General features: G+C 36.7%; 1 protein-coding gene across 7 annotated transcripts in view; it reads right to left on the bottom strand.

The window, feature by feature from the left end:
- Positions 1-16,349, bottom strand: part of METTL25 (methyltransferase like 25) — a 124,649-nt gene that overhangs the window by 95,070 nt on the left and 13,230 nt on the right. For 4 of the 7 annotated variants that reach the window (XR_010122647.1, XM_054443479.2, XM_054443481.2 and 1 more), the window contains exon 2: positions 901-1,065. Coding sequence is in view for 6 of the 7 variants with exons in the window: in XM_054443479.2 (XP_054299454.1) it covers positions 901-1,065 (165 nt within the window). In the remaining variant the exon portion in view is untranslated. The other 3 variants (XM_063646527.1, XM_063646528.1, XM_063646529.1) reach the window with 2 other exon arrangements.

Here is a 16,349-nt window from a genome sequence, read left to right as displayed (position 1 = left end):
CGTTAAACTCCTGAGTGTGCTAATAAACTACAGGATGTGTAGGAAAATGCCCTTGTTATTTTGAGATACAGAGTGAAGTATTTGAGAGTAAAATGCTACAATATCTACAACTTATGTTCAAAAGATTCAGAAAGAGAGAAGTGTGTGTGTATGTGTGCGTGTGCGTGTGTGTGTGTGAAGAGAACTACAACAAATGTGGCAAAATGTGAACACATGGTGAATCTAGGTGAAAAGTATACAGGGTCTATTGTACCATTCTTGTAACTTTTCTGTAGGTTTGGAAATTATCAAAATAAAAAGGTGGGGAAAAATGAGGATCAAATAAGAGATATGAAAGAGGTTTGTGTAAGATAAAAGAATCTGAGTTTTTTTTTTAACCACAGCCTTCTGATCTCTGCCTTTTAATTGGCATGTAGAAACAATTTACATTGAATATTATTATAGATATGGCTGAGTTTTAATCTACCACATTATCATATCTGTTTTTTTAATTTGCACCATCCCCACTTTCTGACACTATGCTTCTCCCCACATCCCCAAATGTCCCCTTCAACTCTTCCCATCCTCTTCCCATAGAGAACATTAGCCTGCTGCAACAAAAATAATGTAGATTTTGGAATTTGTAGGAGCTCACTGTGATCTGTGTTTGAGGGGCAGGAACTATCTGAAGTAGAAGTTACAAGAGTTAATGTAGAAAAAAATGTGGAGATCTATAAGTTGTTCTGTTTAATATAGTACAAGGGGAAAACCTACTCTTCTAAACAATAGCTAATTTGTCAGGACTTATATATTAAGGTCTAACAATAAATTAATAATATTTTGGAAAGATACACATATATGAACAAAGTATTGCTTCTAAGTACCTAAAAAGCACATATACACACACATAAATAGACATACCATTTCTCTGGTTTTGATTTCCTCGAAGGGCTATAAGCAACTGTTCAAAAGGAGTACATATTCCCAAGTTTTGTACAGAATAGTATTTCGCAGCCAGAGCAAAGGCTTCCACACTCACCAACTTCTGAGAAGTTTCACAAAATATTTTGGGAAAATCAGTCATACCTAAAAAAGATAGAAAAAGTCTTCAGCAATAATTAATGGTTAATTAGTGTGATATTAATAAACAATAAATGAACAATTTTTATAACAAATGCCAATATTTTCATTTTGTTGTGAATTTTGGCAATATATCTAATGGCTCCATTTGTATTTACTATTTAAACAATTAGCTATATGGAACACCCAGTTTTCTCTTAATATTTTATGCAATTGAAAATTTAAACTCCAAATTACAATCAGGCCTTTTTTATGGAAAGAAAGAGACAGAGATAGAGACAGAGGCAGAGAGAGAGAGAAAAGGGAGGAAGGAAGGGAGGGAGGAAGGAAAGGAGGGAGGAAGGAAGGGAGGGAGGAAGGGAGGGAGGGAGGAAGGAAGGGAGGGAGGGAGGAAAGGAGAGAAGGGAGGGAGGGAGGGAGGAAAGGAGAGAAGGGAGGGAGGGAGGAAGGAAAGAAGGAAGGAAGGAAGGTAGGTTGGTTAAAATCTGAATAGTAATGTATTTATTAAATTTACGAACTGTCCTGGCTGGCCTATAACTGTGCATTTAAAGGTAGTCAGCCCAGACAACACTGTTACTCCCTGTCCACAGTGCATGAGGAACAACGGTAATATTCCCAGTGGTATATAAATGTTCCTGCAAAACAGTTCCTGCATCATGTGGATGATGCAGACTTGTGGCAGGGGGGTGGGGTGCACGTGCTCAATGCACTGTCAATATGAGTTCCAAAACGAATCAGGTTATAACCTGGTGAAAACAACTCATTTTCTTCCCATGGCCAGTTTTAAACCAGACATTCTATCAGCTTAGTGTGTAACTGTCAGCAGTTTCCAAATACTCACTAATTTAGACTAGAATGATAAACTGTTGTGCTGTTTGCAAATATCTAGTGCCCTTCTCTGTAGGAGGATCATGAACCTTGTTGAACTCAGGTGTGGCTGTATCTTCCCAAGGTGAACCATACCATTTTCAGGCAGAAGTTTTAAGAGTGTCAGAAGATTCAGTACTCTTTTTTGTCTCAGCTCTGTAATCGAAGCATGTGTCAAGACGGAACATTCCTCAGCCTGAATCCTTGAGTGACTAGAGCAAGGAGAGCATTACTATCAAACTACAATGAACACAAAGCATATATAAAAATTAAATTTCATTGCTTTCAGTAAGTGAGTTTTAAGCTTATTACTGCAGCACACCCCTGCTTATTATGATGGATGCACATAGGCACACTGACAGATTAGCTCAAACTCATTGTTCTATGCCCATTTTTAAGGCAAGTTAATTTATTTAAAAGAGTTAAAAGAAAGCCTTCCAATTTGTCTGCAGTAGTTCAAAGGAGCTCATTAGACGGGAAAGTCCAATCAGGCCCATTCATTGAAAATTAATTTTGAATAATTCAAAAAAACACACATCTTAAAGGCTTAAATGAAGTATGCAAAATGTTCACCTCATGAAACCACGCTGCAATCTAGGCAAGAAGTTTAATTCCACCAAAAAAATCCATACTATAGGCTATGAAGTCTTCTCTAGCATAGCTAATCTTCTGTAGTTACTTATTAAATTATAAAAATATTCTTAAACACAAAAAATAGTGATATTACCTGACAAAACTTAAAGCAAGATTAGTAAGATAAGTGAGGAGGGTTTGTAGAATTCTAAATAAAAACTACATATTTAAGCTAATATCTATTAAGCTGGTGGTGGTAATGTTTACCAAATTCATTAATATGAATAAAATCAGCAGAGATATATACCTTCCATTTCTGAATCAACTAAACATAAATTAAAATTACTAGAGTAAATTAATTTAAGATATATGTTGCGAATGATGTAAATTTCTATGGATATTTTATAAACTGAATTTACTAACTCAGCCAAAAGTAATAAAATCCACATCAAAATATTTAGCCATGATACAAACTGGAAAACTCAGTCAACTATTAAGTGAAATTCTCAGGTTTAAGGGGAGTCTCAACATCCCCAAGTTCCAAGGCAGCAATTTTGTAGAGTGTGACAGAATAAGAGTATTAAATCTCCAAGTGCTGAGGGACCATTATAATAGTTAGCTATTGGACAATGTTGCCAAAAGAAAGAATTGTGATGTTTCTGTTGGAAATGTAAACGTTAAAATCAACTTAACTATCCTACTGAAAAGACTTGAAAAAAATCCAATCCAACATGAATTAAATGCTGTTAATTTCCTTTAAGTACAGGTCTCAGCAATTTCAGAAATTTAAAGATCTGAGTTACAATATTATCTTTATAACAATATTTTTTTTAAAAAAAGGATAGTGTTCTAATTCAGTCCAATAGTTTATGGTATTTAGGGCTAACCCTAGTTTACTCAGATAGTCTAGAACTCCATGAAAAAATATTTTTGAATTATGGAAATATAGCTGCTGTACTTTCTTTGTTTTCAAGTTATCCAGCCTATAACTTCCATTACTTGCTATTTTTAAAGATTCAGAGAGAGGGAGGGGGGAGGCAGGGAGGGAGGAAGACAGAGAGAGAGAGAGAGAGAGGTGTTTATGATCTAGTCTTGACTCCATCTCTGAAACAGTTACGTGAGAAAGTTAAGGGACAATGGCAATACACACACATAGTCCTCACAGTTCTTCCCTAGGTACTTGTATAATCGCTTTGGATTTGGCAACTAGCAAAACAGAAATTCCAGTGTTACTTAACTTATATTTAGTAAATTAATTAGTACTTAGATTTTTTATGCAGGGAAAACTTTAAATTTGCTGCCTATCGCACCTGCATATCATATGGCTTGATTGTTTGGCCTACATCTCCCTCTACTGGAAGTCCTTGTTCTGCTTTATATATGCTTTACTTATCATCTTTACTTACTCTTACTTTCTATGTACCCCATATCACTATTCCACAGAGGTTTCTGAAAAGACCAGTTATAAGATGGGTTCTTAAAAGATAGGCTAATTGGTCATGAGGGAAGAAGGAAAGGAAAGAGGCAGGGGAGATCATTTTCTACAAATATGAGACCAGGATATATCTCAGTTTATTTTTTTCAATTGTTTGTTTGTATACAAGGGACCAATGTATAAGGAGAAAGACAGAAGAGTCATATATATACATCTTGGATTATAAAAATCTCAAGACAGAAAAACATATAATATTTTACAAATAAAAATAAAGTAAAACAATCACTGAATGTATAAAATTTATAATTAGCAAATAAAAATAAATGTCTGTTGTTCTACTTGAATGTTATACAGCACTTTAAGAAAAACAGAGTACTGTTAGGTCTTACAATAATTCATCCCTATTATTTTAACATTTACTGTATGTATACTATGTGCCAGGCACTGTGCTAAGCACTTTACCTTTCATGTGACAGTTTTATAAGTAGACATAATGCTCTTATCCTCATTTACAGAGGAAACAACTGAGACGTAGGAAGGCTGTAATGTATCAAAGTTTGTACAGACACTAGGTGGATGAATCCAAGGTAGTATGAATTAAGACCTTGGTCTTAATTCTGACATTCCATTAGCATGCCACAGTTGTAAGTACAGTGGACAAACAAAGGAAATCAAGCAGGACAGCAGTAAAGAAAAGCATTGTCCCAGCTACTTGGGAGGCTGAGGCAGGAGAATCACTTGAACCCGGGAGGCAGAGGTTGCAGTGAGCCGAGAACGCACCACTGCACTCCAGCCTGGGTGACAGACCGAGACTCCATCTCAGAAAGAAAAGCGTTAGGGAGACCTGACTCTCAGAATCAAGTCTGGCAAGTATTCCCTCTGGCAGAGATCAATATACAGTGACATCCTAAGATATTATATTTTATTAATTATTTCACTTTCTTCACTCCTCTCTACACCTCCCTCTCCACTAAAAGTAATTTTAAGGTTTCAAGAAATTAGCTGGGCATAGTGATTCATGCCTGTAATCCCAGCACTTTGGAAGGCCAAGACACAAGGATTGCCTGAGCTCAGCAGTTTGAGATCAGCCAGGGCAACATAGCAAGACCTCATTTCTACTAAAATTTTAAAAAATTAGCTGGGTACAGTGGCATATACCTGTAGTCCCAGCTACTTGAGGAGCTGAGGATTGCTTCAGCCTGCAAAGTCGAAGCTGTAATGAACCCTCATCATGCCACTGCACTCCAGCCTGGGCAACAGAGCAAGACTCTGAGTCAAAAAAAAAAAGTTTTAAGAAATTAAAAAGTCATTTTACATATAAAATAATTAATAAGTCTCTGAAAAAGAAACATCTTTGTAAAATCTTATTATGATATCTATTTGCAGAAACAAAGTAACTCTATGCTTTATGCCCAGTTGTAAAGCAACAATACTTTGCACAAGGCATGAATGAATGCATGAATGACAGCAATCCCTCAGTACAGTTACTACTATAACATCATCAACTATAAAAGGAAAATAAATTCTCCTAAGGTTCTATGGTAATAGCAATCACTGAGGCCACTACAAGGACTTCAATAGCACCAGGGAATGTTTATAATCTCAGGATGAGAAAAAGGTGATTTAAAACATTTAGAATGTGACATAAAGTAAAATGCAATTATGTACTAAATTTGAGATTTTGCTGTTACAGGGTTGGGAAAAGGTCACTACCATCATTATCACACAGCCTAGATCTGTCTTATGGCTCAGAATTTCAAGAAGAAATCAACAGTGTCCTCTTAATTATAATCTTCACAATGACATAGAAGTATTTTGTTTTCATTTCTGCATAAATGTCCTACAGATGTCTTCAATTCAAAAGGTTCAAAACTCAACTGAACACTTTCATGCTCCCAAAATCTTTCCCTTGTTCTATTTTCTAACTTGTTTAATAGCCTTATCACTCACCCAGTGGCAAAGCTAAAAGCCTTTACATTATCTGAAATGCTTCTTGTGCCATCAATCCACATGCTAAGCCACCCATCAACTCTGATGTAAAAATGTCCTTCATTTGAAAACCGCCTCCCCCATCACTACTGTATTTCAAACCTTGTTAATGCTCTCCAATACTACTGCAATAGCTTCATAGTTGATTTTTCTCCCTTATCAATAAAACTCTGATAGACAATGCTCAATAGGTTGAGTTGAATTGAACATGTTTTCTAAAATGGAAATTTACTTTTATTCAATGCAAACTTAAACATTTTAAGGCTTTGCCTTCCACAGCAGGTGACTTTTGAATTCAATCTTTGGTAATTGTTTAATACAGCTTAACCAAAAGCTAAAGTCTGTCTTATTGAACTTTGAAAATTAAAGATGGGATGAGTTAAGTTTTCTGAATGTTTTGAATCTGTTCATAATCCTATAATGTACCAAGGGAAGAAAATAGAATATATACTATTGCTTTCAAAAGAAATCAATTTATATCATCCAATTATGTGCTAGAAAACATTTTGCCTAAGCTATTTCAGCTCACTTTATAGTTGCATATGAAGTGAAAAAATATGTTATATAAACATGCAAACCATGCTCTTAGAAGGAATAAAATTAACAAGATATTGACATGCATGTCCTTATTGTACCAATATTAACATCACATTGAATGTATAAAGTGCATTTAACCATTCCTAAAGCAGTTTCACACTTAACTACATTACTTATAAAAATGAAATTAAATGTAAAAATAGGAAAATGTAACCACAGTATTTTAACTCTAACAGACTCTTCATAGTTTAATTTCAGGGAAAACAAAAATATGCAAAGAAATAGAAATTTAGAAATTGATTTGCTAAATAAAAAATAAACAATTCAGGGGTACCTACTATTTATAAGTTAAAAACTAAATTTGAATAAAGCTACTTTGTTATAACTTAACGATTGTCTATGAGACTTAGTGTTTTACTATTTATAGTGTATGCAGACAACAAATGTTCAATATGGATTGAAGGGGGTTCAGCAACTCCCAGTTAGAATTCTACTGGATGCCACATGGAATGAGCTTACCCAGGCCTTTGCACTTGTTTTTACCTCTGTCTGAGACCACCTTCCCTCATGAATTTTCATGGCTCACTCTTCTTTCAGGTGTTTGCTCAAATGTTACCATTTCAGTGAAAACTTCTCTGACAGTCTCGTTTAAAATTGCAATCCCACTGAACTCTCATCACCCTCTGAGTCTTTATTAATTTTTTAAAGCACTTATCACCATCTGGTATAGTATGCAAGATCCAAGAAGACAAGAATTTTTATTCACTGCTGTATCCTCAGAACCTAGAATAATGTACAGCAAATAGAAGGTACTCAATGAATGAATGAGGAAGAACTAGGGTTTGAATTCTGGTTCTCAGAATATCTATCCCTGTGGCCATGAGCAATTTATTTACCTGCTCTAAGACTCAATTTCTTCATCTATAAAATGGGGAACAATATCTATTTCATAGGGTTTTATGTAATTCACACACATAAACAAATACATATATACACTTATATACATGTACATTCATATACACACATACAATTATGTAGTTAACTATATATATATACACATATATAAACATTTAAAGTTGGGATACACGTGCAGGTTTGTTAGATAGGTAAACTTTTGTCATGAGGGTTTACTGTACAGATTACATACACCATGGAATACTACACAACCATAAAAAATAATGAGATCATATCCTTTGCAGGGATATGGATGGAGCTGGAGGTCATTATCCTTAGCAAAGTAATGCAAGAACAGAAAAACAAATACCAAAAGTTCTCACTCATAAGTGGGAAATAAATGATGAGAACACATGGAAACATAGAGAACAATTAACTATATTTTAATATATATTCCTAACACACGGCCTAGAACATAAATAGGCAACCCTCAAACCATTAAGTCCAAATTAAGTTACTGAGTGTCCTAACACTTGGATCAACTTTCCAAATTTATTGGAATATAGAATTTTTAAAACCTCAAATATTTAAGGCCAGAACATCTTATAGGCTACTAGAGAAGAAATTGAGAGAAAGATCAATATGCACACTTAGCTTTTAAATGTGGGACCTGCTGGGGGAAAGGAGATTTGGACTCTGGAACCTGAGTGGAGTGCAAGATCTCCATCAGTAGAATGAAGGCATGACTAAGGATGGATGAACTGCACCTTGAGAACAAACATGGAGGTCCAATAGTTAACACTGGGTACTACGCTCTACGTAGGATGAAAGCAAGAATTACTTGGTTTCTGCTAATCCACTGGTTAGCACTGGGCATCATGTCCCAAGATCAACTTTCAAGTGCAGGAGAGAGTTTTAGTATTAATGATACTTCTTACTAAATTTGATGTGAAATATGGTAGATATAATTTCAGCTATGCCTTAAATACCTGGAATAAAGTTTCAAGTTTGCTTCACGAGAATGTTTTAATTTCCCATAATCTCAAAATGTTTCAAAAAATAACAAAAAACAACAGATACTAAATTCCCAGAAATCCAATAAACTTTAAACTTCATTTAAAATGAGAAGCATTTAAGAATAAATTAAATATGTATAAATATTTTCTGAATAATAAATTCAAATTTGATAAATCAAATATAATTTGGTTAGCAAAATACAAAATAAATATCAAATTGTAAAATGTTAAAAAGTGATGTAAAGTATACTAAAAAATATATTTATTTCAGTGCAGTAATTGCTTTGAATTGATAGCAACCTCTGTTCTTCCCTTTTTCTGACCAAAGATACATCATTTCTTACTTAGGTTGTCATTTCTGAACACCACTGTAGGCTCCACTACCCCACAGCACCTCAAAATGTCACTACCTTAGTCACTGTCACTGCCACTGTCCATTTACTGAGAAGACCAATATCTCTCTTTATATCTTGATCTGGGCCTAGACTTTTGGGCTTCCAAAAATAACTAAGACTTGTCAATTTGTTTATTATTGTTGTTGTTTTTGTCTTTTGAGAAAAGGTCTCACTCTGTTGCCCAGGCTAGAGTGCAGCAGCATGATCATGGCTCACTGCAACCTTGATCTCCAGGGCTCAAGTGATCCTCTCACCTCAGCCTCCCAAGTAGCTGGGATAAGGGCATGCACCACTGTGCCCAGCTAATTTTTTAAACTTATTTTTACTAGAGACAGGGTCTCACTATGTTACTCAGGCTGGTCTCAAACTCCTGGGCTCAAGCAATCCTCCCACCTCAGCCTTCCCAAATGCTGGGATCATAAGTGTGAGCTACTGCACCCGGCCAGTTTGTTTATTATTAAGGCAAGGCACATAAAGCACTCTTTGTCTCAGGAAAACTGTAAATTTAAACATAACCAAATTACTAATAAGGGATTTTGAGGGAGTAGAATTAAGTTATACTCCTCTCTTAAAACTGTATTTTTCTTTCCCATTGTGCATTTCATTAATTTGAGTTCAATTTCATCTTCTATTCTTATTCTAAGCTCCCTTTCAACATTAATGCAAAATAGATGTGTTTATTCTACTCTCTCAACTGAATTTTGTTATAATCATTTGCCAAGTAAAAGGAACAAGCGAACAGTCTTTGCAGTAAACACATACTTTTTTTCTATCTAGCTCCTACCCTATCTCCAACAGATCTTGTTCTTTACTACTTCCTTAGTTTTTGTAATGATGTGTATAGTTCATAAAAGTTAGGTCAATTTTATTCTTTACAAGCCATTATTCAAGGTAATTGCTGTATAGAAAATAAACAAGTAAAATACCCAACCTAAATGTTAAATTTAAATTCCCCATTTGATTGCAATCATTATGTAAAAGGGAAGAATTAAGCTTCAGTGACTGTCATTGGTATCAGCCTAAAGACACTGGTCTGATACTCTGTAGCTGAACCTGAAATGCAGTGTTTACTCAGAGAACGAACACTTTTCAGCACTTGACAAAAATTAGTTAAATAAATGTTTGAAAATGGAATATTTCTTAACAAGAAATCAGAAGTTACAAGAAAAAAAAATAAAGAAGAAGCACAAGTGTTGGCCTAAATCAAGATGAATTCAAACAACTGTAATACTAATAATGTTTTCAACCAGCAGTTCTTATCCTGATGTCTAAGAGTTTACGAGGGCTATGAATCACCTAAAACAGTACATAAAGTTTTGTGAATATTTGTGTATATTTAAGCCTTTTCTTGATGCAGCAGTTCTATGGCATTCATTTAAATTAGCTATTAAATGCGATTTGTGACCTAAGATACTAACATTACTATCTTTCACAGTTTCCTTACCTTTCATCTCACACAATGTGAAATTACGACAAACAATTCAATTAACTGTTTTTCCTCTTGATTCTAGAAATTATTTTAAATATTCAAAGCAGAAAAACTAAGTAGTTTTTTACTTCCTAAACAATCTGGGATTATTCCTTTTTCACTGGTAAATTTCGTATTTCTAAAATTAGTCTAACTGTAAAAAACTAAACTTTACACTCCAGTATTTTCATTATTAAACAGATCCTCTTTCATTCTTCACAATTTTAATTACTAAGCTGAGTTTTTTAGATAACACCCAGCTAACAAAAAACTAGAAATAATTTAAGATACCAAACATACAGGTCAGAATATTCCATTTGACAACATATGTTAATAACAGTAAATGGTTATAATAAATTTGCATGATGCAGGTTTAAATCTATAATAAAGGCAAGTTTATTGTCTTTTTGCATAATCCTAGAGATATGCTAGGTGACGCATACAACCACTTGATCCAGAGAGGAATCAGCCACATGAGATATTTACTTTTTTGACTAAATTTTTTTTTAATTCATATATGAGCTGAACAGAAAAAAAGACTGAAAACAAACCAAACGAAAGTAGAAATAAATTACAATATTTTCTTTCTTTCTTTTTTTTTTTTTTTTTTTTGAGACAGAGTCTTGCTCGTCACCCAGGCTGCAGTGCAATGGCATGATCTCGACTCAGCGCAACCTCTGCCTCCCGGGTTCAAGAGAGTCTCCTGCCTCAGCCTCCCAAGTAGCTGGGATTACAGGTGCCTGCCACCACACCTGGATAATTTTTGTATTTTTAGTAAAGACAGGGTTTTGCCACATTGGGCAGGCTGGTCTCAAACTCCTGATCTCGTGATCTGCCCACCTCGGCCTCCCAAAGTGTTGGGATTACAGGCGTGAGCCACAGCACCAGGCCAATAAATTATAATATTAAAGTTTGCAAAGAAGATTAAAAATGACTCTCCCCCTCCAAAAAGTAATTATTTAAAGATAATTTAACAATAAGATTATGCTTCCACATTTGTCTTTTGTAGGAAATATTATAAAGTATTAAGCAGTATTAAAGGTTTATAAATGAAAGTGTTCCAGACAAAAAGATAGGTTCACTGTGTTTGGATAATGCTTTTATAGTCAATAGATACAAAGATAGTAAACTAAGATAAATTTTGAGAAATAACTGTTGTCAAAGATAGAGCCATTTGTGGTGAAACTCTGAATAAATTGTAAAAATGCTGTTATGATTTAAATTAAAAATAATTGTCATAGAAGATTACTTCAGTTCCCAATAAAATGGCATTGAAATTTTTAAGAAACACATGGAGAAGAATAAAATTACAAATGAAGAACAGCTTGACTTGCAGAAGCAGGGGGACTAGAATTTCTTGCAGAGAATTATCAAAACTAACTCATGAAAGCAATACAATGATTGAGAGATGTACATGTTTTTAATTTAGAAGATAAAGAATGTTGAAAAAGAGGGATGAATGTATGAGTTTAAAAATTTGTATGAGTTGAAAAACTTACCTGGAAAATGAAATCAACTAGTTTTTGATAAAAGTACTGTCGCATAATTGGAAATTCAATAATTTAAAGAATATAAAGATTGAAAACCATTTCTTGAGCAATGCTCAGAGCATGGACTTTCATATATTACTTAATCTAGAAAAAGTATAATTCCCACATTAAATGGGAAGAAACTAGAATAAAATTCTGCTTAGAAAGGTATAATCCATTCATCTTCCATTTTGTTTTCTGCTACATTTATTGATATCTGTTATCTTCCTTATTGAGATGTACATTTTTGAAGGCAGAGATCATACCTGTTGTATTGGCCACAACCACAATTTCATACTGACAAAATGCTAAGTAATTTTTGCAAACCTAAATTGGGATATAAGGGTAACCAGGCATTCTGAGGTCATAAGGGATAAATTCCACTGATCTATTCTTAATTCTATTAATGACCACAGTATTGAAGAATACTGATATTATAAAGGTCATAAAAGAGATGCTCAAAGGTTGTCTATTCCTTCTTCTCAAACATCAGTAGGTTTAAATTCATTTCAATCACTTCTGGACCTCACTAATTCAGCCTACTGCCCAGAGTAGTGACAGTTTACACTTGAAACATCTCAATCATTTCTAAAAACTTAAGGTAGTAGGTGAGTGATTGGGAGGCACTGAATGGGACTTCTTAAATATCTCTACATGGAAGACCTCAAACACAACTGTTTCAATCCTTTCCTGCTATAATAAAATACTTGACACTGAGTAATTTATAAAGAACATAATTTTTTTTTCCTCACAGCTCTAGAGGCTGGGAAGTCCAAGATCAAATGAATCCCCAACCTAGTTGGTGTAGATTGAGGGTTGCTCTCTGCTTCCAAGATGGTGCCCCTTGCTACATCTTCACATGCAGCAGGGGCGGTCAGCTTCCTTGTACCTCTTTTATATGGGCACTAATCTCATTCATGAGGGCTCCACCCTCAAGACTCAATCACCTACTAAAGGTCCTGCTTCTTAATACCATCACACTGGCAATTAATATTTAGCATATGAATTTGGAGGAGCATATTCAGACCACAGCAACATATATCTAAAATGCAATGCATTATTTCCCCAGCTTCCTCTGCTGATTCTCCTAATTTTGCTAGTGGTACCATTTGTTCATTATTATTCTGTAAGTTCACAATCAAAATCTTGGAATTACCTTTGATTCTTCCTTTTCTCTAAACTTTATATAAACAGTCACCAAGAACTACCAACTTTCTCTGTACAGCATCTTTCAAAACTATCACTTCCTTTCTATTCCACTGCCATCACCTTGTCTCAGCACACATCCTTCATCTCTAGACCACTACTATTGTCCCCATGGAAGATGATTTCAAACAGTTTAACAGCCAAGCCTCCAAAAACTTATCTGTAATATTTTTTGATGTTATTTTTAGCTACTTAAAAATATATTAATACTTTGCTCCATGTTTCTAACTGTCCTGAAATATGCTTTATAATTTTCCAGCTTCACCCTTTTGCTTACACTGTTCAATACACTTGGAACGCCCACATACTCTCTATGTAACCATATTAAATTCAACAAACTGAGAGGTGAAGCCAGCTGGGCTTCTGGATCGGGTGGGGACTTGGAGAACTTTTCTGTCGAGCTAGAGGATTATAAATGCACCAATCAGCACTCTGTGTCTAGCTAAAGGATTGTAAATGCACCAATCAGCACTCTGTAAAAACACACCAATCAGCACCCTGTGTCTAGCTAAGGATTGTAAACGCATCAATCAGCACTCTGTCTAGCTAAAGGATTGTAAATGCACCAATCAGCACTCTGTAAAATGGACCAATCAACACTGTGTAAAATGGACCAATCAGCGCTCTGTAAAATGGACCAATCAGCAGGATGTGGGTGGAGCCAAATAAGGGAATAAAAGCTGGCCACCCCAGCCAGCAGCAGCAACCTGCTCAGGTCCCCTTCCATGCTGTGGAAGCTTTGTTCTTTCGATCTTCACAATAAATCTTGCTGCTGCTCACTCTTTGGGTCCACACCACCTTTAAGAGCTGTAATACCCACCGCGAAGGTCCGTGGGTTTGTTCTTGAAGTCAACAAGACCACGAACCCACCAGAAGGAAGAAACTCTGGACACATCTGAAGGAACAAACTCCAGACACACCATCTTAAAGAGTGTAATACTCACCGCAAAGGTCCGCGGCTTCATTCTTGATGTCAGTGAGACCAAGAACCCATCAGGAGGAACAAACAATTCCAGACACATTTTGGCAATCACAAAGGGACTATCACCAAGCGGTGAGTACCATTGGACCTCTTTTGCTTGCTATTCTGTCCTATTTTTCCTTAGAATTTGGGGGCCAATACTGGGCACCTATTGGCCAGTTAAAAGTGACTAGCGTGACCTCCAGACTAAAGACACGGGTGTTAGGCTTTCTGGGAAAGGGCTAACAACCCCTGGCTCTTTGGAGTTGGGAGCATTGGTTTGCCTGGAACCAGCTTCTGCTTTTCCTGTACTTCTGGGCTGAGCCCAGGGTTGACAGAGAGAAAAGCCAATCAGCTCCAGGGTCCTGACAAGTTGGTTGACCCTGTGGCCATGAGCGGAACTCTCAAAGTTATGTTGCCCCAGCGAGACTCACTCATCTATCCTATCTATCCTGACCCTTGCCTCCTGGGTCCTAACGCCTGTCAAACTTTCTCTCACCTCTCTTCTCCGAGGCTAGTCCCGCTTCTAAAAACCACTCCCTGTCTCTGATGCTTTTCTAGTTTCTCCTATATGAATGATTTCTAGTATAAACTCCAGGACTCTATTGCCTTCTTTAGGCACCCAGGCTCACCCATCAGAAAGACATAATTTTTGCCCAAAGCCCCATTGTAGGAGGGACTATCTGGAATTTTAGGATCCCTCCTCAGACCCTCAGACAAGCAGGCCTAACAAAAGCTATTCCTGAAGCTAGGATATGGGGAGCTTCAGAAATGATATCCTTCCTATTCAAGTGAGGACAAAAGGTGTCATTCTTTCAAACCTTGAGATCCCTTCTCTCCCTCAGGGTATGGCCCTCCACTTCATTTTTGGGGCATAACGTATTTATAGGACAGTGGTAAGGTCCCAATACTAACAGGAGAACGTTTACGACTCTAACAGGTTTTTGATAATATGTCAGTAAGGGCCACTAAATCCGCATTTTCTTGGGCTTCTTTGTGGTATAGGAGGACAGGCAAGGGTGCAGGTTTTCGAGAATGCATCGGTAAGGGCCACTAAATCTGACCTTCCTCGGTCCTCCTTGTGGTTTAGAAGGAAAACTAGTGTTTCTGCTGCTGCGTTGGTGAGCGCAACATTCCGATCAGCAGGGTCCAGGGACCGTTGAGGGTTCTTGGGCAAGAAGTGTTTCTGCTGCTGCATTGGCAAGTGCAACAATTCCAATCAGCAGGGTCCAGGGACCCTTGTGGGTTCTTGGGCAGGGGGAGAGACAAACAAACCAAAATCACAGGCAGTTTTGTCTTTCAGATGGGAAACACTCAGGCACCAACAGGCTCACCCTTGAAATGCATCCCAAGCCACTGGGACCAATTTGACTTGCAAACCCTAAAAAAGAGGTGGCTCAGTTTTTTCTGCACTATGGCCTGGCCCCAATATTCTCTCTCTGATGGGGAAAAATGGCCACCTGAGGGCAGTACAAATTACAATACTATCTTGCAGCTTGACCTTTTCTGTAAAAGGGAAGGCAAATGTAGTGAAATACCTTACGTCCAAGCTTTCTTCTCATTGAAGGAGAATACACAACTATGCAAAGCTTGCAATTTACATCCCACAGGAGGACCTCTCAGCTTACCCCCATATCCTAGCTTCCCTATAGCTCCCCTTCCTATTAATGATAAGCCTCCTCTAATCTCCCCTGCCCAGAAAGAAACAAGCAAATATATCTCCAAAGGACCACAAAAATCCCCGGGCTATTCGTTATGTCCCCTTCAAGCTGTAGAGGGGGGAATTTGGCCGAACCCAGGTACATGTCCCCTTCTCCCTCTCTGATTTAAAGCAGATCAAGGCAGACCTGGGGAAGCCTTCAAATGATCCTGATAGGTATATAGATGTCCTACAAGGTCTAGGGAAAACCTTCAATCTCACTTGGAGAGACGTCATGCTATTTATAGATCACACCCTGACCTTTAATGAAAAGAATGCAGCTTTAGCTGCAGCACGAGAGTTTGGAGATACCTCGTATCTTAGTCAAGTAAATGATAGCATGACAGCTGAAGAAAGGGACAAATTCCCTACCAGTCAGCAAGCCGTCCCCAGTATGGATCCACTGGGATATAGACTCAGATCATGGGGACTGGAGTCATAAACATCTGTTGACCTGTGTTCTAGAAGGACTAAGGAGAATTAGGAAAAAGTCCATGAATTATTCAATGATGTCCACCATAACTCAGGGAAAGGAAGAAAATCCTTCTGACTTCCTTGAGCAGCTACAGGAGGCCTTAAGAAAATATACTCCCCTGTCACCCGGCTCACTTGAGGGTCAATTGATCTTAAAAGATAAGTTTATTACCCAATCAGCCACAGATATCAGGAGAAAGCTCCAAAAGTGAGCCCTGGGCCATGAACAAAATCTGGAGGCATTATT

This window comes from Pongo pygmaeus, chromosome 10 (assembly GCF_028885625.2).
Source record: "Pongo pygmaeus isolate AG05252 chromosome 10, NHGRI_mPonPyg2-v2.0_pri, whole genome shotgun sequence".
Classification (NCBI taxonomy): domain Eukaryota; kingdom Metazoa; phylum Chordata; class Mammalia; order Primates; family Hominidae; genus Pongo; species Pongo pygmaeus.
The sequence above is the reverse complement of the archived record's forward strand: the minus strand, read 5'-3'. Positions and strand labels throughout refer to the sequence as shown.